This window comes from Labrus bergylta, chromosome 11, assembly GCF_963930695.1.
Source record: "Labrus bergylta chromosome 11, fLabBer1.1, whole genome shotgun sequence".
In the NCBI taxonomy this organism is placed as follows: domain Eukaryota; kingdom Metazoa; phylum Chordata; class Actinopteri; order Labriformes; family Labridae; genus Labrus; species Labrus bergylta.
The window spans coordinates 22,892,459-22,919,224 of NC_089205.1; the positions used below are offsets into that span (position 1 = coordinate 22,892,459).

The 26,766-nt window shown below is 40.7% G+C and overlaps 1 protein-coding gene across 4 annotated transcripts; it reads right to left on the minus strand.

Annotated features, from left to right (window-relative positions):
* Positions 1-63: 63 nt before the first annotated feature.
* On the minus strand, positions 64-26,766 carry stim1a (stromal interaction molecule 1a). Of its 4 annotated transcripts, none has more exons than XM_065960057.1 (13): positions 26,573-26,766; positions 25,723-25,861; positions 20,690-20,820; positions 18,086-18,200; positions 16,410-16,521; positions 15,883-15,998; positions 12,488-12,665; positions 7,287-7,464; positions 6,325-6,492; positions 5,962-6,062; positions 5,612-5,841; positions 3,345-3,756; positions 64-2,929 (listed from the first exon to the last, which is right to left on the minus strand). In XM_065960057.1, exons 2-13 carry the CDS (start codon positions 25,841-25,843, stop codon positions 2,416-2,418), a joined length of 2,376 nt encoding a protein of 791 aa, XP_065816129.1. In that variant the 5' UTR covers positions 25,844-25,861; positions 26,573-26,766; the 3' UTR covers positions 64-2,415. The 4 variants fall into 4 exon arrangements, with proteins under 4 accessions (XP_065816129.1, XP_020501946.2, XP_065816131.1 ...); XM_020646290.3 differs by having other exon boundaries at positions 3,693-3,756; positions 26,573-26,759; XM_065960059.1 differs by lacking the exon at positions 26,573-26,766 and adding an exon at positions 26,126-26,320.

The following is a 26,766-nucleotide window of genomic DNA, read 5'->3' on the forward strand; positions in this document are numbered from 1 at the left end:
AAAATGAAAGTTTAAGATGGTGTGTTGCATGCAGTGTGGTATCAGTGAAATAATCAACTCATCTTTCATTCAAAATAGTTTATTGCTATCATGCAGGAGTGCCATAAAAGTCGAGATCATCACGTAAGATGCAAAAATGATCATTTTCTCTGTACAAATATACTGCAGGTTTTCATAAATAGAAGCCAAAAGCAAAAAAGGGAGATGGGGGGGGGAAGTAAAGAGTTTAAGCTGATCCTCTCTTTTAACCCAATATAGGTTTCGTTACAGCAGTTGACATGCATCAACATGACAGTGCATTTTCCTGGGAGCAGACAGACGCACACAAGCGCACATTCAGACGGTGCAATTCATATACAGCTCTGTCGTGCAAAAGAGGTACAAATGACACCATAAAAAAGGACCAGTAGGAAATTGATATATATATATTTTTTAACTGGTTGCTAAAATAAAGTATTGAAACACATCTTAATCCAAACCACCTGTTACATTATGAGGCTGGGGGAGATGCCCTCTGTGTCTTTTGCAGCACTTTTGGTTGTTCATCGGTCAGGAACGCCCTACATGTCCTGACGTCTCTTCTACTTTAAAAATCACCTACAACTACTGATGCATAGTTCTGTGCTCGTACGAAGCGGTCAATATTAAAACTGGCACAATGTAATCGGAGGATAGTAATTATCTGTAACAAATGTAAACATACTGTGCTGATTGTACGGTTACAGCAACAATACCCTTGGACATTCAGTGTTCAAACCCAGAATATACATTACAGACTGTATATCATGGTTGTTTGTGTTCTGTGTGTAAGGGGCTCAAAGGACCGGACACACTACAAATACAGAGGCACTGTGACTTCTGCTTCCACAACTTGTCGAACTGAATCTTCCATAAAAGATGGATTACATAAAGAAACTTTTATCTAACACAGAGCAAGACTTGTTGCCCTGTAACTATAGCCCTTACCAGCACTCAGTCCATGCTTACTCACTGCCGAGGAGTTCCTTATTTCCTTCCTGAACAATCACAGAATCAGAAACAATACAGTAAGACATACAACAGCAGCAGCCAGAGTCGACGCTAATTCTGCACCCAATTCAATAAAGAAACATTTAAGTGAAAGGTCTTTTAGACGACTTCATATTAATTTAGAGTGGAATTTGTCATATCCAAACATATTTGGTTTTTCTTTGATAGTTGTGAATAAAAATGCACTCCAGATGTTTTCTGTTTAGCTCTTTGATTCATAGAAAGCTCTTTATGGTATACACCATTCTAATGTTCTATCATCTAAATTTTAAAGTTACTAAAACAACATTAAGTGTATTTGTCTTGCAGTCTCTGGTATTTAAATTTGGTATGTATATGTTTGGTATCATTGCTGCCTTATATTAAAAGGGTTCTTGTATAACACATGGACAATTTCACCCTGATATCTGTTCACATCCTGCTTTAGTGGAGCTGCGTCAAAATAAGGTTAAACTTTTTGACATTTTATTAAAAAGCTACATAACAGCATATTTCTCTCACTCTCTCATGCCCACATGCACTCAACTTAAACTCTTGAAACTAAAGCATAAGGTCTAAAGCTGCGATCTTCTAGGTCCTTAATTAACTCGGAGGAGATTTACCTCTTGTCCAACTCGATTAAAAGCTCGATGTCATTCAAGTTCAAAAGGTTGTACGCTATTATTAAGCCTGTTTAATCCCCGTTGTCTGAAGAATATAGATATTGCCAAGTAGCTGTTTTTGCCGTGCTCTGTTCAACACTTTTGAAACTCCAAGTAGAATTTAAAGAAAAGCTTTCTACTACAACTCTTCTGTTGGAGGATTTACTTGATGTGTCATCAGCTCTGCCAAGAAGACAAAGACAACACAAGACAGAAAAAACGTATCACCATCAATAAAAACAAATTACTCAATGAAAATAAAAGGTGCGCGCATTCACTTTGGGTTTTGTAAGCGGGGTGGTTAGGTAGTAATTAACAAAACATTAAGTGTTGTCAAAGCAGGCTAGCGACAAGAACCAAGCCAACACCAAGAGCATTCGAGTAACAGTCAAACAAAAGTGAAGACATGCAAAATGTTATAGATCATAGAACAAGAAAGGAAAACCAACTGGGAGACACATTTCCCTTTGAGACTGGCACTAACTTCCTGCAGAATAAATAATACTTTACATTCCAATATACAAACCTACCTATTCCCCATATATTCAACGATGACCAAATAAGCAGATAAAACTGAACAACTGGTGTTTCCCCCCACAGTCTCCATCCTCATAGTAGGTTTTGTACCTACAGGAAAAGATGCAACGGCAACAAAGTGCGCCGTCATTTGACCACAAACTTGTTTTCAAAAAACAATCGGAGGAATTCAGTCCAACAGCTTTAAAGCCTGTAGTCCATGTAGCCCTTATTTCCTCTGCTTCTTGAAGATCTTGAAGGTGTGTTTCTTGCGGCTGGCAGTGGAATCTGTGTCTTCTCCTGTAGAGCCACTGTCCTCCTCCAGGGGACTTTTCTTGGAGGACAGCTGCGGGATGCGACTGCCACCCTTTGCCCCTACGACCCCTGGTTGTCCTCCTCCTGTGGGCGACGGCGTGTCAGGTTCAGTAGAGTTGGGGCTGAGGGAGCGGGACGACTCTGTCAGGCTGTTGATTTCCCCCAGGCTGGGTGACTCCTTCATGCCGTACACTTCCTTCATGAGTATTGGGCTGTCGGGACTCGGCTCTGCTGGACTGGCCTCGGGAATTCGGTTTCCTCCGTTAGGGGTGTGAGCGTGGAGAGAGATGGTATCTTCTGCACGGCTGGACAGGCCATGCATGAGAGTGGTGGGTTTGATCAGGTGGCCTTTGGAGCTGTAGGCAGATAGCCGATCACCAACTTGGGACAGGGACAGGGAGGAGTCGGAGTCAGAGCGATTCAGGTCCCTGAGGGAGGGGGAAAAAAACAAAGTCAGAGGAAATGAGAGATAAAAACAAACCCAAACAGCTGAAGCCTTGCATGCTAGGGTTTATCTACACTATGCCTACAAAGCCAAGGACACGCTGGGAACAGCCGGGGCACTGGAACTCCACACTTGTTAGTCGCGCAGGCAAATAACAACAGGAACATGGAGAGTTGTCAAAAGGTGTAGATGCATAAATTCTCTTAAAGTCTCATCAGCTGGGATGCAAAGTGGAATTATTATTATAATTATTACATGACAAAAAGAAATGGGAGGGAAAATGATAAAGAAGGTGGTTGTGATACATGTGTCAAAAAAAGAAACAAAAGCAGTTGGCAGAAAAATGATCACCCCACGCACATGCGATGTGTGTGGAGAAATTGGAAAGAGACGAGTACCCATAGCTGTCACTGTGTGCTTTGGAGGCATCTGAGAAGGTGAAATCAGGAATGGGCTCCAAGGGCTGGAAAGAAGTATGATAAAAATGGGAAGAATGAGGGGCTGAAGCGCCACCCACAGAACTGGGTAAGCAAAAGGAAGAGGAGGACAAGGAGGACAGCGACTGAGGGTTTAGGCTGGAGGCGGAGATGATGGAGGGGTGAGACACAGCCGAGGACAGAGGAGGCAGAGGGAGACAATCCAGCTGCCCGAACGACTGGCTGCGGGACTGTCTGAGGGTGGCCCTAGACCTGGATAGGTATGGGGATCCCTCTCCCTGCTGCCTCAATAGGCAACTGTCTACCAACCTCTGGGAGCCCATGGCCAGCTGAGGGTCAATGTGGCGTTGACGCAGGGACATCATACTGGGAGCTGTGGGGACAAAACAACAACATTATCAATAAAGACTCAAGGTTTGAGGGAAAAGGGGGAGACCAGTAGGGAGATTGTGGAAAGATATTAAGGTGCTGGGGGTGAGATTCTTGACTTTAACCTTTGAATATTAAATAGCCTGAAGGATAAATTCAGCATTTACACTTAATTAAATTATAAACCCAACAATCCTGTTTTATCTGTTCTGCTATCGAGGAAAATATGACATTAAACAAAAGGAGAAAACAGTGCGGGTGTTAACAACTCAATATCAAGATGAAATCAATAAACATTTTTAAGCCATAATTACTCTATTTGGGAAAGGAAGTGCCCTTTAAAAAAAAAAAGTGGAAGTACTTTGGAAAGGTAGATGGGGATGCACTGGGTGGTGACAAGGTTTAGAGGAGGATGGCAAGCAAGCATTTACAGCGGGGTCAGGTGTGAACGCAGTTCTGTCCTCTGTCCATCTGCAGCATACTGTCAACAGCAGCAACAAAAATGTTACAGCTGTGTGTGGTTTGAAGTCAAGGGAAAAGAAAGGGAAGTCAAACGGAGGACTGAACTGGGGCATATACAAGTGGCCAACCAGAATATTTCCACATGTGCCGACTGTCTGAACCGATGAACCACAGGTCGCTGGCTCGCCGTTCCAACAATCGGGCGCCGTCTGTAGTTCGGCCAATGAGACGGCAGTGGAAGCCAAATGCCAGGGAGGCAGTGCAGGGAGAGAGGGGAGTGAGTTAGGGAGTGCAATTAATCTGAATTTAAAAACTTACTATTGCAGTCGGAAAAGGATTCTGCAGTGAAACTTTAACCTGAAGTCGGTCAAACCCAAACATAGGTCAAGTATTACAATATGATGAAGTCAAATATGAAGTCTAAAAGAGAAAGGCTACAGAGCATTACTGTCAGGAGAATGTTGTTGGATTTCATACCCTATGGAACAATGTTAACCTTAAAAGTCCTCCAGATATAAGAAAATGACTGTTTCTGAGCATACAGTGGGTGTACATTTTGATGTTCCTGTAGAGAAGCCCTATTAGATGATATTTAAAAAAAAGTATGTTGATCCATTTTCTGAGTCTAATATGTGTTTGCTCACCTTTGTTTATGAAGTCAATATGTATAAGAAAAAATGAATCCCCCTGAATTATCTTTGTAAGTGTCTGAATATTATATATTTTTTTAAATAATAGAAGAAGCCTGTCCTTAAGTCAAAAACAAAAAGAGGGAAACAATAAATACCAGTAAAATTGATCGCCAGATTTTTCTCTCCCTTGCCTCTGGGATCTTCCGTAGATGTCATAATTAACCTAAATAATGTTTAGAATAGGTCACTGACTGTACACTGACTCACTATGAGTTTCCTTTGTTTGCAGCAGATTCTAAAGGTCTGTAGTACAGATTAGGACACAACCACTAAAAATAGGTCAGCACAAGAACATGTTCTCATTAAGAAATATATTTTCCTTCACAGTTCAATTTCCAGAGAAGAGTCACAGAAGTCTTCAGCCTCCATAATAGCTCGTCAATCAAGTGAACACTTTTATCCAAAATGAGCATGATCAACAAAAGGCATCGGCTGGAGTTGTGCTTAAAGGAACAAGACAATTATGTGAATTTACATGATACACAATATACATGTAAAACAACGCTCATTCAATGAATCACACAGAAGGTTGACCCTCACCAAAACCAGAGAGGACACAAGAACAAATTCAGATAACAATGATACAAAAAGGTCCAAATTCTCATGTGGGCTGACTTTTGGTTTTTCCCAGCAGGGTCTTGGAGTGTTTAGGGGTTCGTTTGCTATTTCCCACATAAGAGCCGATAGATTCGGATGAACTCTTACATTGCAGAGTTCCAGGCATGATATCCTCGTCCAAGTCGTCCATGTCGTCCGACATGATGAAGTGCTGAGGTGTGGCTCTGCCGCCCATGAAGCTGGCATCGAGGTTGAGGCTCGAGGCCAGAGAAGGAAGGCCAGGGTTGTTAACGATGGTGAAACCGGTGAGGATCTCTATCTGCTGCCAGCGATGAAGCCTCTCCCGCAGAGCAGCCGTCACCTCGCCCAGGGCTTGTCTATTAAAAAAAAAGAGAAGGAGAGGGGAGTTTGAAATCACATTCCCAAATGAAACGCAGCTTATACCGGTTTCCATAAGTTCTGCTAAGGTTATTCTACTATTACAGTCTTTGTCTTACTTTGCTGCCAGTATTTTGTGGTCCACATCATCCAGGGAGGAGCTGTGAGCCACATGGAAGGTCCCAAAGAGAGTGTTTCTCTTTTTCTTTATCTTTTCAGCCTGTGAAAAAAAACAAAAAACAAACATTTAATCCTAATATTTCATTATTAAGCTGCTTTAAATATTTGCTTCTTATTTCAATTTTGCATTGGAAATTGAGATTTAAACCCAATTTATTTCAATTAGTCATACATTATAGACTTTATACTGTTGATCGATTCTCAAGAAGCTTTGTTAGAAATCAGACTATAATCATAGAGCACAGACTGCTCTACGATTGAGGTAACGACATCAGCTCTTAGGTTTGCCTTGAAGTGCTCACCCCTTCTTTGGCCACCAGGAGCTGCCGTTCAGCATTTTGCTTCTTGATGTTGTAGTACTGCACCTCCACCTCGTGGGTGAGCTGCAGCCACTTCTGGAGAGACTCTGGTGGTGACCAGCTGCTGCGGGACTCCAACTCCTTTTCTGCTTTCTTCAACGCCATGCGCACCTGCAACCAAACATTAGATAACACATTGATGGGTAAAATGCACACAACCATGCATTTCAAAACACTGAATCCATAGTATAAGGAATTAGTATTTGATTTGAAACATTTTCCGATTCTTTTAATAAGGACATTTGAAAAATCTGAGAATTGCAACCACATTGCATAACTAGTTAAATAAATGGACAAGAATATGCTCTTGTTGCCTAAAGGGTTTTTTATTTTATTTATAATTTTCCAAAAACCCTCAACTCCCTTTAACTGTTTTAATTCAGCACATTACAAATACAGACACTCGCCAATTCAACATGTTTCAAAACTGAGGCCTGACTAAAAATCCATGTTTGTAGTAAAGGAGTGACCTCGAAACTCGCCTCCTGTCTGTTTGCTCCTGGTATCTGAGCATGAAACTCAAAGTGTCTCGTGACTATACTGACTCTGAAAGCCTTCCAGGTTTCCTATTTATCCCTGTGATGCAGAATGAAAAACAAACTGTAATAGAGGTGTCTGAGTAAGATCACTGTGATAGTCCCTCAAACAAATACTCATGTGTTTTGCTTACTTGTGTGGGCTGAGCTGTGCTGCTACTGCCAATATTTCTAATGGACAAAGACTTTGGTGGGTGTATTTATACTATAGCAAGTGTGAATCTGGTAGACTTAAACATACTGTGCAGATAACACCTTGGAACTTCATGAGACACTATTCTCTTAGACTCTGCGCTTTTTGGAGGGGCTTAAGTTGCACATTTTCTGACAACTTTGTGTTTGAATCATGTTTTCTTAATACGCAGGTACCTGATCCAGCTCTTCTTCAGCATACTTTTGGCGACTCAGTTCATTTTCTGTGCCCTCTCGCAGCTCTCGCAGGCGTTGGGCCTCCTGCTTGGCTGCGTTGATCTCATCCCTCAGCTTCTGCTCAAGGTTGACCTTCTCCACTTCTACTGTACGGTGCTCCTCCTGAGCGATCTGCAGCCTGGAAACAATGAGAGGGAAAAAAAAAAAAAAAAAGTTGTATTTGGGTTTGAAAAGGGAAGAAAAAAAAATCCTTGAGGGCTTAAAAAGGCCAAAACAGAAAGTGTAGCATAGTAGGGGCCTGTGGTATTATCTGTGGGCAGGCATGATGTGTAATCAAGTATGTGTGGTATGTAGGACTTGCATCAGTCATGCATGACCGGAAACAATGGCTAACATGCAGAAAGCTAAGAGAAACGGTCAGCTGCTGAGCAACTCACAATAAACTGACATCAGAAGCAGCAGAGCCCAGAATGGGAACAGCTGCCAGTGTGTAACTTTAGAACAGTACAGTGTTGGTGTCCAATGCTCCAGGACTAACATGTAGCTTTGTATGTGGGATATTTTTAAACTAGCCTTAAGAAAAGCCTACTTTTAAAAGACGGGCTTGTCACCCATGATGTAATAATCTGACACATACATTTTAAGTAACTGTATTTTTAATTTAAGTAACTGTATTTTTAATTTAGACCGAAGTAAACCTCCCCTTCACCTTCAAAGTGTATTTGACATGTAACGTGTATTTTACAAAGAAAAAAGATTGGTACATTTGGTGTGTTAAGCTAATCAGCAGTGAGACTCTCAGGTGATAATACTAACATGACAACACAACTTAGTCTGAACAGTCCCTTGCTGGACTACTTAGTTTATTACCGAGACTCTTAAAAAAAAAGACCAGCTATGAAAGTATGAAGGTTCTAGACAATGAAGGGCAGGAAGACGTTCTTTATTTCCCTCACTAAAGAGAAGTGCTGCTCTCCTTCCAGGATGAACACAACAGCAGAGAAATGAAAGACGAGCTCCAGAGCTTGCTATGGAAAATGCGGGTGGTGGGCAGTCCTGCTAATGCTTTCGACCCTGACCTGTGACGATCTCTTGCTAAGATTCGAAAGCACTGGCAGAGCTACAATGCCCAGAGAGAGGTTGCTTAATGCTATTTCCCTGACCTGCATTGCAGGGCTCTGAGGACGCAGACACACTGTCTCTGCACTCTGCAGACTTTGCAGGAGAAGGTGAAGAAGGTAAATCATTATCATTACCTATCTATCTAATATTTATACATTTGTATTCATCCCTCTTCATTCTACACAATTGTTGTTGTGGAAAAAGAATGAGCTTTCTAATGCCTATCACGAGTTCTGTTATTGTCCAAGTCACCAGCCCTATGAAGGATGTCTGTGTGCATGCCACGCCCCAATCCAAATGTGAGTGAATTCGCACTGGAGCTGACAAGTTAAGCAGTCATGCTTTTCACCATCTCCAACCAGTGAGGTGGAGGCTGGGTCAAACAGTGCTGTAAAAGGCATCCAGGAAATCCAGCTCCAGTCAAAGCCTCCTCCCACTGTCTCCCAACAGGGGACGTGGCTTGGCACGGCTACTTGATACCATCACAGGATCTGCTTGAAGGTATGGAAAGAGAGCAGCTGGCAGCAGGGATCAGGAAGAAAGGCATGGCCACAGACAGAGGACATACCTCTCTCTCTCTCTCTCTCTCTCTCTCTCTCTCAGCTCCAAAAAAAAAATAAAAAATGCACCGTATGAGATAAAACCTCTGCTTGCATGTCACACTGACTGACAATATTACATGATATACTTTCCTACAGCCATGGTGCTTGGTAGTCCAGGATGTAACACATGCCAGGGAATCTGATACAAGAGAGTTTAACACTGAACACTATTGTGTCTAAGATTCACCATCATGTGCTTTGTGTCTTTGGCAGCAGAGGAATAGTCCCAGCTGAATTTTGCTTAACATTGTCATTTGATAATGAATACAAGAGATTAAAACAGCATCTTCTGCAAACCCTTGTTATAGTCATTTTAAGATGACAACGCCTTTCGGGAAATTTTCTTCAACATGACAAACAAGACAACTGCTTTGCCTGCTCTCACACTGTGCTTATCCTGCACAGACTGGTGGCTGCACATTAATGAATTGCAGTAGATAAATCCCTCTGTTTTTTTTTTCTGCACAAGAGAACAAGACATGAGCAATTAGCTTAGCAAGAAAAAGTGAGAGCCCACTTCAAAGCCAGCAGTGGCAGGTGTGTGTTCACAGCTGATCCAAGTAGAAAGCCACGGAGGCATCAGAAGGCTGACCTGGCAGTTTATCAAGGGACAAGTTTGAACTCGGTAGTTTGTCCCCACTGACGATCCATCACACTTTTGGTTGTTATTTCACAAGCAAATCCAACAAAAGTACGTTTGTCTCCCTTTTGCACTCTACTGATAAACACGTGCACTTTATATTTTAGATTAGATAGTAGATTGTATAATATGTACACAAACGTCCTAACAGAGATACTACAGTGGCTTAAAAATAAGCTTTGTTCAAAGAATAAAGAACCTGAGGTTGACACAAACATCAAAACTAAGTGCAGTGAGGTTTTCTTCCTCATCAGAGAGGATCAGCTCAAGTTTCAAGCTGGTGTCTCCTAAACATCCAGCTGAAACAAAGATCATTTCATAGTGGGAATAAGGGCTTTAAAATACACTGAAAGTTTTTGATCCTGCCACTTCTCCCTATTCACTGTCCTAAAGCATCAGGACAGTAATGCCATGAAGTCATGCGAAAACGCCCGTCACTGTTCCTCCTCACTCTGGCAGGCCTCTCCCCGGTTTATTGTCGCATAATACAAGAAATCCCCAAAGATGAACACTTTGCACTTTGACCACTCTTTGTTATCTATGTGCAATCTGCCAGGTCTAAATCAACTTTGTGAGAGATTACAAACAAAAAATATGTTTCAAACCGTGACATGCTCACGTTGACCACCAACTGTCAAAAAATAAATAAATAAATAAAATAAAACCTGTCCTGAGTCTGAGTGGAAGCTATGTTTGAGTATCCTTTAAAGGAATAAAGACGAGACGGCGCAAACTTAAAAGCACATTCCAAGCATTACAGGATCAAAATAGTATGATTTGTGTTATAATCCTTAATTTAGCCTCCAGACACCACCAATAAATGTTGAACATTCAATCACTGAGGCAGCAATAACCTGATATTCCAGATCACATGCGAGAACAAAACATGTGCAATAATTCAGTCAGTTTAATAATCGCTTTACTGCGGGAGTCACTGAGATCATAAATTCCAACATAATTGGGACAAATATATTAACCAACACCAGCAAATGTTGAACTGCTCCAACTCGTTCCCCCACAGTGAGAGGTTGATGTCAAGGGGCAAATGTACCTGCGGACAAACCACCTTAGCTGGTTCTCCTCACCGAGAGGAAGCAGCACTTAAATGTCAACCTTCACTGAGCTACACATTGCATCAAACAGACTGAGACTATATCTTCATTACTTCCATCTATGGTTTGTGCTGGAAAGAAAATTGTTCCCAAATCAAGAATAAGTATTATATAGGGTTTAGTTAAAGATGCAGAGTGAAGTACTGCAGCCAATGCTACCAGAAATACTCTGATTCCCATCAAACTCCATTAATTTACTAAAGCCAAACAAACATGTCTTTACCACATGCATTGGAGCCTCATGACGGAAGATAAGTAAGCTGCCGGCAGAGTTTATGGAAATTCTTGGAGCCGGCCAGTCCCCACCGCACTCAATAATGGAATGCGGCCACGATGGCTACTAATATCACTGCCTGTCTGTTTCTGTTGAGTAAAACTAAGACTTATGAATACAACAATTTAGAACGGCTAGCTTATTGGTAACTGTCCAAAAAATATTTGCATTTACATTTTGAAGTACATTATGATTGGAAAACATCTGGAAAAAAAAGTCAACCTGGAAGTTAGATGGTGAGTGCAATGTTTTGTTGCAGCAGATCCTTCAGTCAATGTTGCAGCTTCTAACTTAATAAAAAAGATAACTAAACTACAAATGACAACGCCTGATTGACAAGTTGTCATTGAACTATTGGTAAATAGACTTGAGCTTGTACAGTGTTTTTTTTTTGTTGTCTTCTGACTGCATACACTGATGGTAAAGGCTTCTAAGTAAAGAGCCCATCAGTATTAGCTAATCCATGAAAACACAACTAAACTTGGGAAAACTTGGGGTTAAGTGCCTTGCCTAAGAACACACCAACATGTGGCTGCAGGAGCTGTGGATCGAACCCCCGACATTCTAGTTGAGAGTTGTTGACTTTACCACTGAGCCACAGCCGCCCCAAAGTTCATCAATATTATATCAATCCTTATAAAAAAGGTCTTGCATCTCCTTCAGTGGTTAAATTTAGTTCACATGTGACTCATTTAAGTTAGCTCATGTAAGGCTATTTGTCTAAAGGTCTGTCCAATGAATCACAGCGTAGCTCCTTGAGTCTCTCATTACTCAACAGTTTTTCACTTCTCATTTTAGAACAATGTGGCTCTGTACACGCAACCCAGTGAAGGGTATGACTTAGTTGAGTTATTACTCTGGGGCTATACATAGGATTCAAAACCACTATGTTGAAATTCTTAGCAATTAGTCTCCTGTCAGTGATTTTACTACGCAGATATGACATAGCCGACTTGAATTCCTCTGACTGCCTGCTTCAGCTAGTGCCAAAAGAAATGCACTTTTGTGAAATCAAACTTTAACCTTTGGGTATGATGAACATGGACACCATTTTACACATCAAAGACTGAATAAATAAGGACTGACACTGTTGGATAGACCATCATCTAATTTTTAAGTTGTTAGCGTGTATGAAAAACTAATCTCAGTTGATGGTGATAAATACGTTTGAAGACTTTCAGTGTACGCTACAGAGTGTCCGGGCACAAAAAGAACAACTTTTAAAAAAAACATTTAGTTATTGTTCAAGGCCAAACAAAAAACAAGCAAGATACGTGTGAGGAATAATTCAATCCACATGCAATAAACAGAAGCAGGATTACCAGGCCAACCCTGCCTGATGTCAGTGTGAATGATGATTGTTATAAATCAAAAATGTTTTATGTCCTTAACACAGTGTTTATTGCTTATAACAAAGCTGTGTGTGTGTGCGGTGAGAAAAAAAGCCTCACTTTTGTTGTAGATCATGTAGACTCTGCTCAGCTCTCTGCAGGCCCTCCAGGTCCCCCATCATCTTTTTCATGTGATCCTTAGAGTAGCGGTTTTGGATGTAGGCAAACCAGCAGCCCCCCATGCCTATGACTATTGACACAACCAGCATGAAGTCCTTCAAGTGGTTGTGTCGATTGACTGAAAACAAAAACAAGGAAGAGAAGTTAGATTTTAGTAACCATAGGACAGACTCATGGAAGCAGGAGGGGGGGGGGGGGGGGGTTTGCATTTCAGCTCGGACATATGTTCCCAAGATCATAAATTAAGCCGTCTAAAAATGAGCAAACTTCACAAGGATGTGGTGTAAAGCTTGTGCATGAACACAACCTACTCATACTGCAAGTGACACAAATAGAAAAGCCAGAAGCACACAAGTTCAGTTTGCGGTGAGAGGGTGCTGCTGCTAAAGACCACTATAAAGCCAGCTTAATGGCCTATTTCTGCCTGGTTACCAATGCTAACAAACATGCACAGAAAACCAAACCATGGCAGCTAGGACATTTAGATACACATGCAGAGCTATAAATCAAATCCTAGCTGCCGTTCATCTGAAGTATTAGTATGCTCTCACGGTGTTATTGTTGGGGACACGGAGCTATAAAAGTCACAGCAGCTTGATAGCAGCCATTTGTAAAAAAAAAAGCTCAGATTCAGATCGACTATTACAGTGAGGAGGACTTCAACAAAGAAGACTTCTTCCAACAGAAGCCTGGGTTTAATGAAGTCCATTTGACATTTGAGGAATCAGGATGTCATGCAGAAATTCAAAAAAACACTGCCTGGATTTCTGCCTTGCAAGCTACGAGACAAAGAAGCACGTTTTTCTTGTTAACCTGTAAACGGGTGTGTGCAGGAAAGAGGTGTCAAAAGCCTGACTTCTACTTCCTGGTGTGACACAAAGAGGAAGTAAAATTAGGAGAAAAAGAAGAGAAAAACAATAAAAAAAAGGTATATTTCCCTTTAGATTTCATCATCCCATTGTTCTTACATCTCTACCCCTGTCTTCTCTTTCGTTACAGGAAAGTCAAACAACTCTGTGTATCTACATTTCACACAACATTTCTCCCCACATGAACTCTCTCTCTCTCTCTGTGGTGAAACAGCTTAATACTAAGACTCTAGCTTTTGCTTAATGATCTTTCATAAGCACTGTGTTTATTCTTGTAGACTTTGCTTATAAAGTCCAGTGCAAACAGGGGATTATTAGAGTCAAGGAAGTTGGACCAGCCATGCCGGCTATTGTGTTCAAGAATGTACCAGAAGTGAGGAACTAAAAAAAAAAAAAAAAATCAGCTGTAAGCCGCTGCTCGTGTTTTTATCTCGATTCACTCAATAAGTACAATAAGAAGGCTACAGTAACACTTAACGTGCAAGTGTTTTCCTGGATCGTTGACGTTGTACCAACAAGAACACTACTTCTCGGAATGAGGTCACAATATTGAAAGGACATGTGTCTGCATTGTTCCTGAGTAAAGGGAGTACTTCACATTATCTCTAAGATTAAGTAAAATAACGTCCTAATGCTTACACCACTATCTGTCCAAACAGGAAACACAGCTTGCCTTCTGTCATCTGCAGAGTCTTTTTTTTAATGTCATGTGTTAGTAACATACAGCGAGCCCTCCCTGCTTCTCTGAAAAACCACCCAGAGAGCACAAAGTGACAGTTAATTAACCACAAAAGGTGGAAATAACAGGACTCAATTGTGCCTGTGCAAATCATTACACAACTGTCCACTAGCTTAGAATCGACCCATTGTGAGATGTGACTTCAAGTGCTGCTGCTATAAAAAGAAAACTGGACTACTAGTGGGAGACCCTGGCTTTGAGAGGCTGTCAAAGCCAGACAACGCTCGCTAATGTCTTCCTTTGGTGTGACTCGAACAAAACACATCCACAATGACACATGCCAGACACAGGCCGCGACACACTTCTTCTTCTCAATGCAAACGCCTGCTTTCTATGAAGGTTCATTATATTTTCTGCTCTTGATCAGCAAACATCTGCTCTCCCAAGCAGCCGTCCTGCTTTAAATATGACCCCTGCACTTCAATTATCTGAGTGTTTCCGCGATAGATAAAGAGGTACACTTCAGGTCGAGGCGGTTTTAGCGCACCATTAATGCCTGAGGTAAACATCTTTCAACAAGTGTCGAATTATCCCGACTTGTTTCAGATAATGTCAGAATTCAACCTTCGCAACCTTCAAGCTTCTATGTTGATGTTGTTTATGTTATGAAAATAAATCTGGCTGTCATTCTGGGAGCGTGTGTAGGAAATGCAAACTGATGTTACGCAAAAGAAGAAGTGACAGCTGAGCAAAAACCCATTCATTGCGCATCTGTGATTTTACAAACCCCCTGAAGTAAAGACAACAAGAAAAGAGGAAAAAACCCTGATGGATTACAATCTGTAGCTGCACAAGTGCAACAGAGCAGTGATACAGGAGACAGAGAAGATGAGTGGTCTGTTTATTTGTCTCAGTGCGCAGAGGGGTGTGTCTGGAATACAGAGCAGTGTGCTCTAACCTTCAGCTCGCTTCTTCAATCCCTGAAACTGATACAGTATGAGAACAGACTTCCACCTTTATATCTGAGGTTGCTTGCTATAGTGAGTACATTGATAAGTCAGCTAAGCCAGTGGCTATTATAAAGAAAGCAAACTTAACCTGACCACAGCATAGTATGTCAGGGGGAACTAGCTGATGAATGATGAAAGCAGGATGTTGGTAAATGTGGTAGGCTGTTAAGAAGAACTCAAAACTTTCCAGATGTTTCACAGAAAGAAAAAAAAAAACAGCTGTTCAAGTGATTGAGTTCTAGCTAGGACTATTTTTTTTTTTTTATGAGAGGGAGGTCCATGGGGTGTGGTGAGTCACTTATTTGGAAGTTGCTTAATGCCTTTCTTATTAGCAGTTATGTGGAAGGGAACCGGTTGGGTGAAAGATGTGGGTGTGCCACAAATGCACAGACAAAGCAATGCCTGTCATTTGGAACGGTACGTTCAAAGTGTTGTCAGAGCCAAACTACCTCCGTGTCATTGAAACTCTGCAACGAGATCAGTATCTTAATGAAAAAGAGACGACTGAAATCTATAGTAGTATGACAGACTGCTAAAGAAAATGATTTAAGAACCAATCTTTGCTCCGGAGACTGTGGACGTTTAAAGAAGAAAAAAAAAACATGCTGGGTAAATGGACTAGGATGAAACAGACAGACAGACAGACATGTCTCGTCAATGTGTTGAAGACACTGCAACACATAACTGATGTTTTATGAATGAGAGCGAGAGTCTGAGCTGCTTAGGGAATTTTTGAACAAAGTGAAAGAAAGAAAGAAAAAAAAAAAAGTCACATACTCAGAGGTGCTCCAAATAAAACAGTGTCCAAAGCTTTGAGCTGCAACTTTTGCACATGGCTGCGATCCAGGATCTTCAGGATTGAGAGAGTCAGGGTGGCGTTCTTTATGGCGAGCCTGAGAGAGAACAGACTCACAGTCACTTTGGGAGAACAAGGACGGAAGAAAAAAAAAAAAACAAGGGTGTAATCCATTCACAGCAGCGAGTAATATGAGCAAATCTATGAATCCAACATAAAAAGATTGAAAACACTCAGTTTTATTTTACAAACTCATTTCGCTAATTTGAAAAGTCGAAAGTTATTTTTGAATAACTGGCACAACTGAAGTTCAATCAAGTAAATTATATGTGCTTACATTATTCCCTGATTATTCCCCCCGCCACTTTTGTTTTGAGTGAACTTTGCATTCAATTTATATTTCTAAACAAAACTGCCAGCCTTATATAAGCCACAACAGTTTTATTGATCTAGCATGGTTTGAAATGTAGTGTTTTCGGGGGATTAGAAAAGTGATGATATCCCTTACCTTGACATGGCACTGCCGTTAAAATTCATCTTGCGAAATGCTTCCACATATTGTGGAAGTTCCACGTATGTGATGAGCCATTCCACCACCTCATCCACTGTCCAATTATACACTGAAAGGAAGAGAAAATAAAAAATAAACATGGTTACAGCACTGATTCATTCTCAGTCATCAAATACCTGCAGAAATCACTATTAATAAGTCTTAATGGAAACAGAAGTGTTTATATTACAAGCACTGAAGTGAGAGAGTAATAGTTCAAAGATATTCAGTGTTGTGCTCTTTAGAGTGTGACTCACTGATGGGTGTATGTTCCTCTTACAGGACTCATTTTCACTAAAGCGAGGTTCTTAACCCTTGAAGCACATCGGTTAATTCCACTGAATCAGAAAAAGGCATGAAGACCTGTCTTTTTGCAATATCACCACAGTGAGCCCATTCAATGAATAAAGTAAAAGGCAAATAAGAAGTCTTTCTTGGGGTCAAGGAAGAAGGCAGTCGACCTCCGTTCTTCACCAAGTGAAACACATGATCAGCTGAACAGACAGAAGGCAGAAAAGCCACAGAAACCAGCGAGAGCTGAAGATGGCTGCGCTACAGGCCAAGCAGAGCATCCTGAGGGAAGGCACTAAGTGAATGCAGATGTCTACGGTCAGCTGAGGCTTTCTATACAAATCTGAAACCAAGTATTGAATATGATTTGTAATTAGAAACTAACTTTTACTTACACTGTGCAACAAAATGAAAGCTATGAGTTACCATTAACTTCATCTGTGTTCACTCAAAAAGCACAGAATTTAAAAAAACGTGTCACCATCATGAAACTTTTTAGCTTTACTTGATCAACAGCTTTACACATAAAAAAATGGGCCTCTGATGACATACAGGGTCTTGTGCTCTGTAATAACAGGGTGATGAAAATATGCTCCCCAGCTCCTTGCAGACAGTTTACAGTGTGGGATGTCTGTGTTGCTCTCTTGGATGAGAAAAAAAAAACCCTGTTTTCTGGCTTAGAACCTCCAGAGCCTTGTCAAGGATCTGCAATGCAGGGTTAGCCAGTACTCGTGGCAAAAAAAGAAAAAAAAAAAAAAGAAAAAGAAAAAGTAAGACGGGGTAGCTGGAGGAAAATGTGTGAGAAGACACGAGTGCCAGATGCAGCACATGAAAAGAGCTCTCAGAGAGTACATGATAGCCCAGCCACACAGATAGGCAGCAGGAGGTGAGAACATGTTGGTGAATTTGTGACGACAGCTTCAAGGATATCTAGTCTGCCACTGTTTGGAGCTGATGGGTTCACTGCACTTTGCTTAACAAGCACTCTGATAAACTCGACTACGTTCTTTGTTGGTTGTGTAAGAGGGTCAAGCAGGGGGAATGTGTGCAACAGACTTTTAGACACAGGGAAATATTTCATAATTCATTAAATAGTGCATGTACACATTATAGTCTATCTGATAATACAAATCACAAGGAGAATTTCTCTGAAAATAACAAACTATCAAAAGAGTCACAACAGGCAGAGCACATCAAGGTGAAACACAGCATGCAAAACAATATTCACAGTCCCAACACTCGGATTTAAAAAATAAAACTTTGAAAAAAAACACTGAAAGAAAGGCGTGTTTGTTGGGTCACTGCAGGCCTTCATGGGGAACAAAGATGTCTCAAAGCAGTACCTTCAGAGCCCTTCCATGCATTCCACAAGTCCTCCACACTGATGAACTGGTCGTCCCCATGGAAGCTGTTATGCTTGGCCTTGGGGTCATGGTAGTTTAAATCCTCTCTCAGGAACTGCCGGAAGACAAGGATATTGGTTTGAAAAAAAATCCATTTTGCCCAAGGTTTAACTCACAAAAGCCGGCCTCCTATCTTGCATTTCCTGCATTTCTAGCTTCTTAACTAACTCAGTCTCAGCATGCAGACCTTTAGTAAGAATAGTTACTGCAATGTGGGATCTTAAATGTATCACCTTAATCAGGAATTAAATATTTATCAGACCTTTCCAAATGTCGACATTCTAAACAAGTAGATCCGACTGGGGGTCGGTTGATGGAAATGTGTGAATATTTGGAGGAAGAACACCATGTTTTTTACACCACGTGCATGAAATTTGCTGTTAAGTGATTGTTTTGTTAGCATTATGACCCGTTTCCCTACTTCAGTCTGTGTGAATCCCCAAAGAAAGAAAAAGCAATCCCTTAGGCTAATTGGTGTATTTGCTTCACTAACAGTCAAGAAGCATGAAAAAAAAAAAACCACACAGTAAACATCTCAACGAAGCGTTCTGTGATTTCTCAGTAACTATTCAATAACCTGAAGCAGTACAGAACTTCCACTGTGTCAATAACAAAACCACACAGGTAAGAGAAAATCATATGGGATGGGTTTTATGTCATTCAAAACCTCAGGACACTTTGATGTGAAGATTATCTATTATAACACGGCAACAATAATACAAGTCCCAGGCATCCAATATTGGGTTGCTACTTGCTTTTATTACCATAAAATGCAGGCAGACTCACACACACACCGTCTTAACAGCACAATTATGTCCGCAGCTTTTTCTGAATTATATGACTGATTTTTTTTTTTTATAAGCTTTGATAGTACAGATCATTATTATATAAGAGTTTATACTGTTAAAAACAAATGTTATCAAAATGTATCGCAGTATCAAAAATTTGTCTTAACACACTACTAAACTGAGGCTTAAATCTGGACTTCAACAATGAAAGATAAAAGCAACATCGTCATACCAGCGAGAGTGGAAACACTCAGTAGAATCAGTGGGTTTTAAACGTTTTTGATATTATCGGTCTTACTGAATTAGATGCCATGAAAGGGCATCAATGACACATACATGTTTCTTTCAACGTTAACATGTATCTAGTAGTGACTGAGAAAGAATGAATTCTAACCGGCTGAAGATTTTTTTTTTTTAAATCCCTAAATGAACTTAATATGTTCTTAATGAATCAGTGGAAACAATATAAAGGTCTCTGGATTTTATTTTGGTATCTTTGATTTAATTTAACTCCCCGCCCCCACTGGAGTGGTAATGGTCAGCTACTGGCCAAAGTTACCACTCTCCTGGTTGCCCACTATAATGTAGGCTACTCAGACATTAGGTTAAAAAAAAAACCTACACAGGTTCTTGCACTCCCACTAAAGCCAACTCATGCAACACATGAAGCCTTTCTTTCTTGATAGAGAGGTGTGGGAGGATTTCACTACAAGGAGAAAAGAAGGTCTCTGCTGCAGGTGAAATATCATGCTCCTGAAAATACATATGCATTTGGAATATAAGGAAGACCTCCATAATGTAGCCAAGGCCCGACGCTTCAACTTGGAAGCCAGATGCAGACTTTGATCTTAAGCATAAAGACATGAGTAATCCTGGTTATTTAACCACTGCGTGATAACGGGAAGCAGGGCTGCTGTGATGAAGAAGAACTCTTAATCATTTAGAGCTTTCCATTTCAAGGCTCAGAGCCACTCCAGATGTGAGTGCTCACTGTACTCCACTTGATCCTCTGCCTTAAAGGTATTTACATGAAAATGCCTCTTCTAAAAAGGCAGAGTAGCTGCAGTGGTGAGGCTGCCTGATATAGTCAGGACTTAAACACACGCCATCGTCTGAACAGAGCAACACGAGGCTCCAGAGGAGAGGAGGCCTCAACGTGTAGTTTAGACTAGAGCTCTGGATAGAAACTAAAATGGACCATATGCAGCGACTTAAAGTCATTAGTAAAGTCTGAGAAGCAACAAACATGACTCCAGATGAGCATCACACAGCTGTGGAAGGAGATAAGCTATACTTGTGTATATGGTTCTTTAATCACTGTATTGAAACGTAAAGCTAGTAAAGCTACTTTTTCAGCTGATTATAAAAACATAGTGGGATTAAAGCAACGCTTACAGCCTTTGTTAATCTTTGTTTGTACCATGTCAACTTCCATGTCTGCAACATTCATCCCACTTACAACCAAACATCTTGTGAACAAGGTTAATTATTTGACAAACTCTTCAGTAAAAAAAGGCGACTGGAGCATAAACAGGACTATCCTGCAGTTACTTAGAGTGAGTTAAGGTCATTACAGGGTTATGATTAACTGGCCATCTTAGCCAATCCTGGGACAAGTCAGATGACAACAGAGGATAATGACAATGATACCTGTAAGCCTCTTCTGACTGAATGAAGACCACTTCTGTGGCCATACGACCCCCACCCCCAGATCAAAGCTTGGGTAAAATGATTAAATACGTAGGCTGGTACTTACGCCGTCTGTCTCTGACACGTCTACATTGCCGTTTGCGTCATCATCCATCTGCTTGTGGATATTGCGAATGGCTTCGAAGCTGAGAAGGGCGTTCTCGTCTCTGCACAGTGGCTCGTCGATGAGACAAAAATCTGCAGAAGAGACAGGATCTTGTCAAGATGGTGTTCAACGGAAACTCTGACACTTGTTGGTGACCTCAGATCCATCCAAGACAAGACAGCTAAAGACGAGGATGTTACATTCAGAGAACGGAGATCAAATGTGTTCATTCAGTGTTTAAGATAACAAGGAGGTACATTTTCATTTTCAATGTTGACAATGAGTCGCAATTGTCCACAGCTAAACGCATGTCTTTACTACTCATGTCTGATTCTTTGTAGTTTATATCAGTATTGTTCTTCTTTGTCATCAAAACAACCTGAACAATAACCGAACTCGCCTTTCATGTTTGGCCCAATTGACTGTGCCATTGTCCAGATCATGACCTCATCACCACCACCCTCCTCTGCTTACTTCATACACGGTCACATTGAGACTTTGTGTGCAGCAGCCTGCTGTTACACTGCTCTCTGTTAACAATGATGCGACTTAAAAAAAAAAATGTTGCCCTAACCAAACAATGAAACCATCATCCATTGAATTTATTTAACTCCAGACATCGTCATACACCTATTCAGTTGACATTTCCCCCTCCCTTTTTTGTTTTTTTATTAGCCATAAAAAGCAACAGCTGTGTAGCCATAGTTTGAATTTAATGTATTATGTTGGAAGAGTCTGCTACTGGTCCTTCCTGTAAGACTGAAAGGTATATTATATATGGAAATGTGTGAGTTGTTACCAAGCATTGAAAGAGTCCCTTTAGTTCTCACTCAACCAAATGCTTCAATATATTTCCTCACACAAAAGTTCCCTGGCCTTAAACCTTTTATGCTGGGGGAGGCGGTGTCATATTGGTTAGTGCGTGCCGTATGGACAGAGGCTGTAATCCTCCAAGCGGGCAGCATGGGTTCCAATCCAGCCTGTGGCTCCTTTCCTGCATGCCACCGCCGCCTCCCCCCCTCCCCCCCCCGATTTCTGACTCTACTGTCCCGTCTCTCTCTCTCTAATAAAAGGCATACATACTTTTTTTTTTTTTACTTAAATGCTCTTTGCAGAAAAGTCAGATTTCCAAGTCAGAAGTCCCAGTTGGATTGCTCTCGCTCGACGTCTGCCTTGTTAAGACAACCAAACTGCAAAATTCCTTAGCGGAAGACAAAGACTTCTTTATATAAGACCTTTTATTCATTATGAGTGTGTTACAAAGAGGCCACAGATACCAAAAATGTCAGAACTACTTTGTTGGTCAAAAACAGGTAATGTCACGAGGCAAATTCACTTTTAATCATTATTACGGTAGCTTTCATTCTAACTAAGAAATCTATTATCAATTTTGCTTCTATAGATTAGGACCTATAGTTCAAAGATCGTTTATCACCATTTATATATACATTTCACTGTCAGGCATCAATAAGGAGTTCAGGTTGTGGAGCTCATAATGAAGTGAATATAAATCATAAATTCAGGTTCCATGATGAATGTAAAGCAATTTGGCAAAAGTTATCTAATTGAGTCTGTCTGCCCTGTGTGTTCCTTCTCCTTCCTGAGGGATCAGAGATATCTGTGTTACAGATCACAGATACTGCAGAAATTCAAACCGCACGGCTGCAGTGACTTCACAAGAACACGGCCGTTGATTTCTTCCTTAGTGTATATTTTATTCATTTCCCTCTTATATAACCTCGGAGGTCTCTGTGCTGCTGCTACCTTAGCCTTGATACTTCTGTCAATTTAGAAATTTGTAATCTCAGTGAGGTTTGAATTAAACTATAGAAGAAGCATACAGTATGTTTCTGTGTGTACTTTATTGCTTTAGAACCACAAAAGAGGAAGTGTTGTGACAGGGTAGAGGCTTCTTTGCAACCATTCTAAATAAGCTTGCCCATCTTTGGTTTGGTGTTTAGAAACAAAATAGTGTCACCCTGCATAAGAATTTGGACTGAACCGTTATATTGATGCACTGCAGTTTAAAAAGCTTGACTGTGGTTCTGTCTTTTTTTCGTTTGTTTTGGTTGCCTGAGTGATCCTCAGAACAACATTCAACATATCCTTTCATATATGGCTGAGCTCAGGTCCTCCTCAACTGTTAATGCTTCTTTGTTCATTATTGTCACCCACACACAAGTGCTTAATCAACTTCAAGCATTTTGTTTTTTTCTTGTGCTGGCATTTGCAGCATAATTTCCCCTCCCACTGACCGACGCATCCTACCAACACATTGTTTAATCCCTACAACCACATGTTACGACAGGTTGGATAAACAGTTAGAGACAAAACAGGGGGTTAACCGTGTCGCAAATGAATCACTGCAGCAGTCACTGTTTCCATGAATGTGTCTGTGGATTATTTGGTAGGTGGCACATAAGCCGTGCATTCCTCTACCTGAAACCACCAAAGCAGAAGTAGGAAGACTGGATGCATAGCATGAACTTCCGGGTGTTGCAAAGTTAATTTTTGAGCCACAGTGTGCAAGCGCTCATCTGCAGAGAACCTGCAAATCCACATAGCACACATGCACTTACTCTCTTTCACTCTCACACACTCACCAGGGGGGGTTAAACAAAGAACGACAGTTAACCTAGTTGAGCCTACCACCTGGAGCACTCTCACAAACCCAAAACTGTCCCTCTCTTTCATTTGGCTTGCAAACCTCCGGAGACACTAGATAAGGTATTTACATACCAGTCGGCCTGCCTTTTTTTTCTTTTTTTAAATAACTCCTGTTACGCAAGTCATTCTGAGTGCCAGCGTGTAGACAAAGAACACACTCCATGACTTTGTCACTTTATTACGGCAGCAGTTACTATGTCCTACCAGGTATTCAGAATCCCTCTCAAGCTTTGAGAATCACTGTCAGTAATATTTTCTCACACGCTGGCCTCTTGGGGCATGTGACACATTTTAGAAAAATGTGCTTCAGATGCAAAAGGTGTGTGAGAGACTTGTCACAGCAGTTCTTGTTTAACCCCGCATTTCAGCTGTTTTTTTTTTTGTTTTTACTAGAGATCACTAACAGGTTGGTAGTATTGTGTCTTTCCCACGTTTTTGCTGTTGGTACACGTTATAAAAAAAAAGCTGAGAGACAGTTTACCTTAACCTGCTCATACTCGCCCCTTGTAGATTCAGGTTTCATAGCTTACAATCCATTTTGGGGTCCCATAAATCAAATTCCATTCATGTGAAATCTCTTCATGGAATAAGGCATGAGATGATCACAGGTATGGAATATATCTTGTAAGTTGACGTATTCTATCAAAAGTAGCTTTTAAAAGTCACTCAACATGTTTATACTGGAAATGAAGGCTTCAGCTCAAAGTGCACGAGGCACTGCATGAGTATACTGTTATGAGATGCCCTTATTACCTTTAACACACAAATCCCTCCACTAGATTGCAGTTGAGCATTTTAGTGACACACACACACATTACATCCAACAAATGTGGGACCAATAGTGTTACAAAATATGAATACACTTGAGTAATGGAACATTATGTGTTGTGATACTGTATGGCTTCTTGAATACACTATCGATTCTCAATCAATAGTTTACATTTAAAGTTGTGTTTTTTTTTAAAGTTGTGTAGTCTGATTATGATGTTGGATGTGACAGATTTAAAAAAATATATATAAAAGCACAATCTGCTGATCTGATTCCAAAAAGTGAACCGTGTTATTCAAAAGGTGTTGTCTTGTTAAATCACCATTAAAAGTCCACATACAACACCTCACTTTCAGTATCAAGATGCATATCAAGCTAAATATGGAATCCCAACCTCTGTATCGTGATGTATTTACACGATTTCAATGCAAACAGGACTAACATTGTTTTTTATAAACAGCTAACTAACTCAAACAAACTAAGTAGTGATCGCAATCTATGATCTCTTGGAAATAGTTCCACATCTTGATTTGGATTAATTGATTGAGAAACTACTTAAATCCATTCTCATTTGCTCAACAAGCCATTTAAACAATTACCCCTCTTTGACTGGCTGATGGGTTGGAGGACAGGGCTTAATGGAGAATGTCATCCAGACTATTCTCAGCATGGCTACATATAGTGCATGCACCATCACAACAGTGATACTCTAAACTACCAATAGTAATATATTGTGTGTCAGCTTGGATTAAGTTAACAGGTGGTTAAACATGTTAACATTATACAGCTTGCACAACTGGATCAAAGATGTCCCACCCGGCATTACGCTTTGGATTTTCAACACCCTCCCTCACAAACGATTACAAGCTGTTCTGAAAGCGAAGGACGAGCTGTTTGTAAAGCCTTGGTCACCTTTTCTAGATTATTTACCTGCAGACCTTAAAAACTGCTCTTAAATGGGGCGCTGGTGGCGCAGTGGTTAGTGCGCGCGCCCCGTGTATGGAGGCTGTCGGCCCGGGTTCACATCCCACCTGTGGCCTCTTTCCCGCATGTCGTTCCCTACTCTCTCTCTCTCGCTGATTTCCGACTCTATCCACTGTCCTATCTCTCCATTAATTGCCCAAAAATAAATCTTTAAATAAATTTCTTAATGGGTAATCATTTTTCGAGTGGAAAAAGACCCTTCTCATAACCCTTCATGTGGGATGCATAACGTGGTTAGTCTACACTTTTATCAACATACAGTAGGCTGGAAGTTATTATTTTTCTGAATTCATATAATACATTTATGTTTTTGTAAATTTAAATATATTTAAGTTTGTTTTATTTTTTTTTTAAATTATTATTGTTGTTTTTTTATTATTCATTTGGGTTAGGGTTTTATTCTCTAATTCTTTCTGTTTAGTGGAATATACTGTCTGGTCACTTGGGGTGGGTGTGGGTGGTGGGTGTGGGGGGTAACTGTGTGTTGTATTGTAATCTTCAATAAAGAGTATTTAAAAAAACAAAAAAAAACATGAGCCTACAAAACCATTTCATGTCGTGGTTGCTTACTCACCTAAAACTCCCTTTTCAACCGTCTGGCTGTCCTGTGTCGGTGAACTTGGTTTGTCGGTCCAACTTTCCCCAACGAGACACAAGCAAAATATCCACAAGGTCACCAAATTGTTGAACTCCATGGCTGCTGCTGCTGTTTGCTGGCAAAAACAACAAAAAGACATTTGATTAAAAACTCAGGATTTAAGGACACTGAATTCAAACTAATCAAATAAACAAGGGAAACATTGGTGGCTGCTTTGTCTCCTAACATCTGAACAGCAGGAGGAAGCGACATTAATCGGCTTAGGGACCTACCAAGAAACAGAGTTTACATACAGATCAACAGCAGACACATGCTCTCACTCCTCAACCTTCTTCCTGAATGAATGGGTGTGCACAGTTCTTAGCTTGCTAGTACCTGCCTTTGACTGATGATCCCTTCAATCACGTATTATGTCCGATTAGCTGTGCTGCAGGTTTCTACACTGCATGTTTGTAAAATGCTCGTCAGCGCAGGGAAATAATACGATTAGGAACAAAAAAAAAAAAAAGTAAAAGCAGCGTCTGTTAAGGTGGATTTCTGACAAGCTAGCTGTAACATCTCGGCTAACTAGGAAATGAAGTGAAATACCCGACAAAGGAGGGGGAAACATTGCAGCGCTTCACACTTTACGCTTCCGTGTTTTTTATCGGGTCACGTCGGTGCCAAATTACGCGCTTTTCTACGCAGCAACATTAAGTCAGCAGTCGATGGTGTTTACTAAGATAACCACAAGACGTTTGTAGTTTTTTTTTTTAGCTAGGCTTGATGTTAGCGTCACTGCTGTAACAATGAATAACAACAACAACAAAAAACAACTTAAAGTTACCCTTCATGTATCACAGACGGCAGATGTTTAGGTTTCAGCTGTGCGTAAACATTGCAGCAGAGTTGAAGCACAAAGCGAACTCCACCTCCTGTTTAAATAAAAAAAAAAAAGTCTCTCTCTCTCTCTCTCTGTGTGTGTGTGTGTGTGTGTGTGTGTGTCTTTCCCTTCCGACCGAGACTGATCCGAAAAAGCCG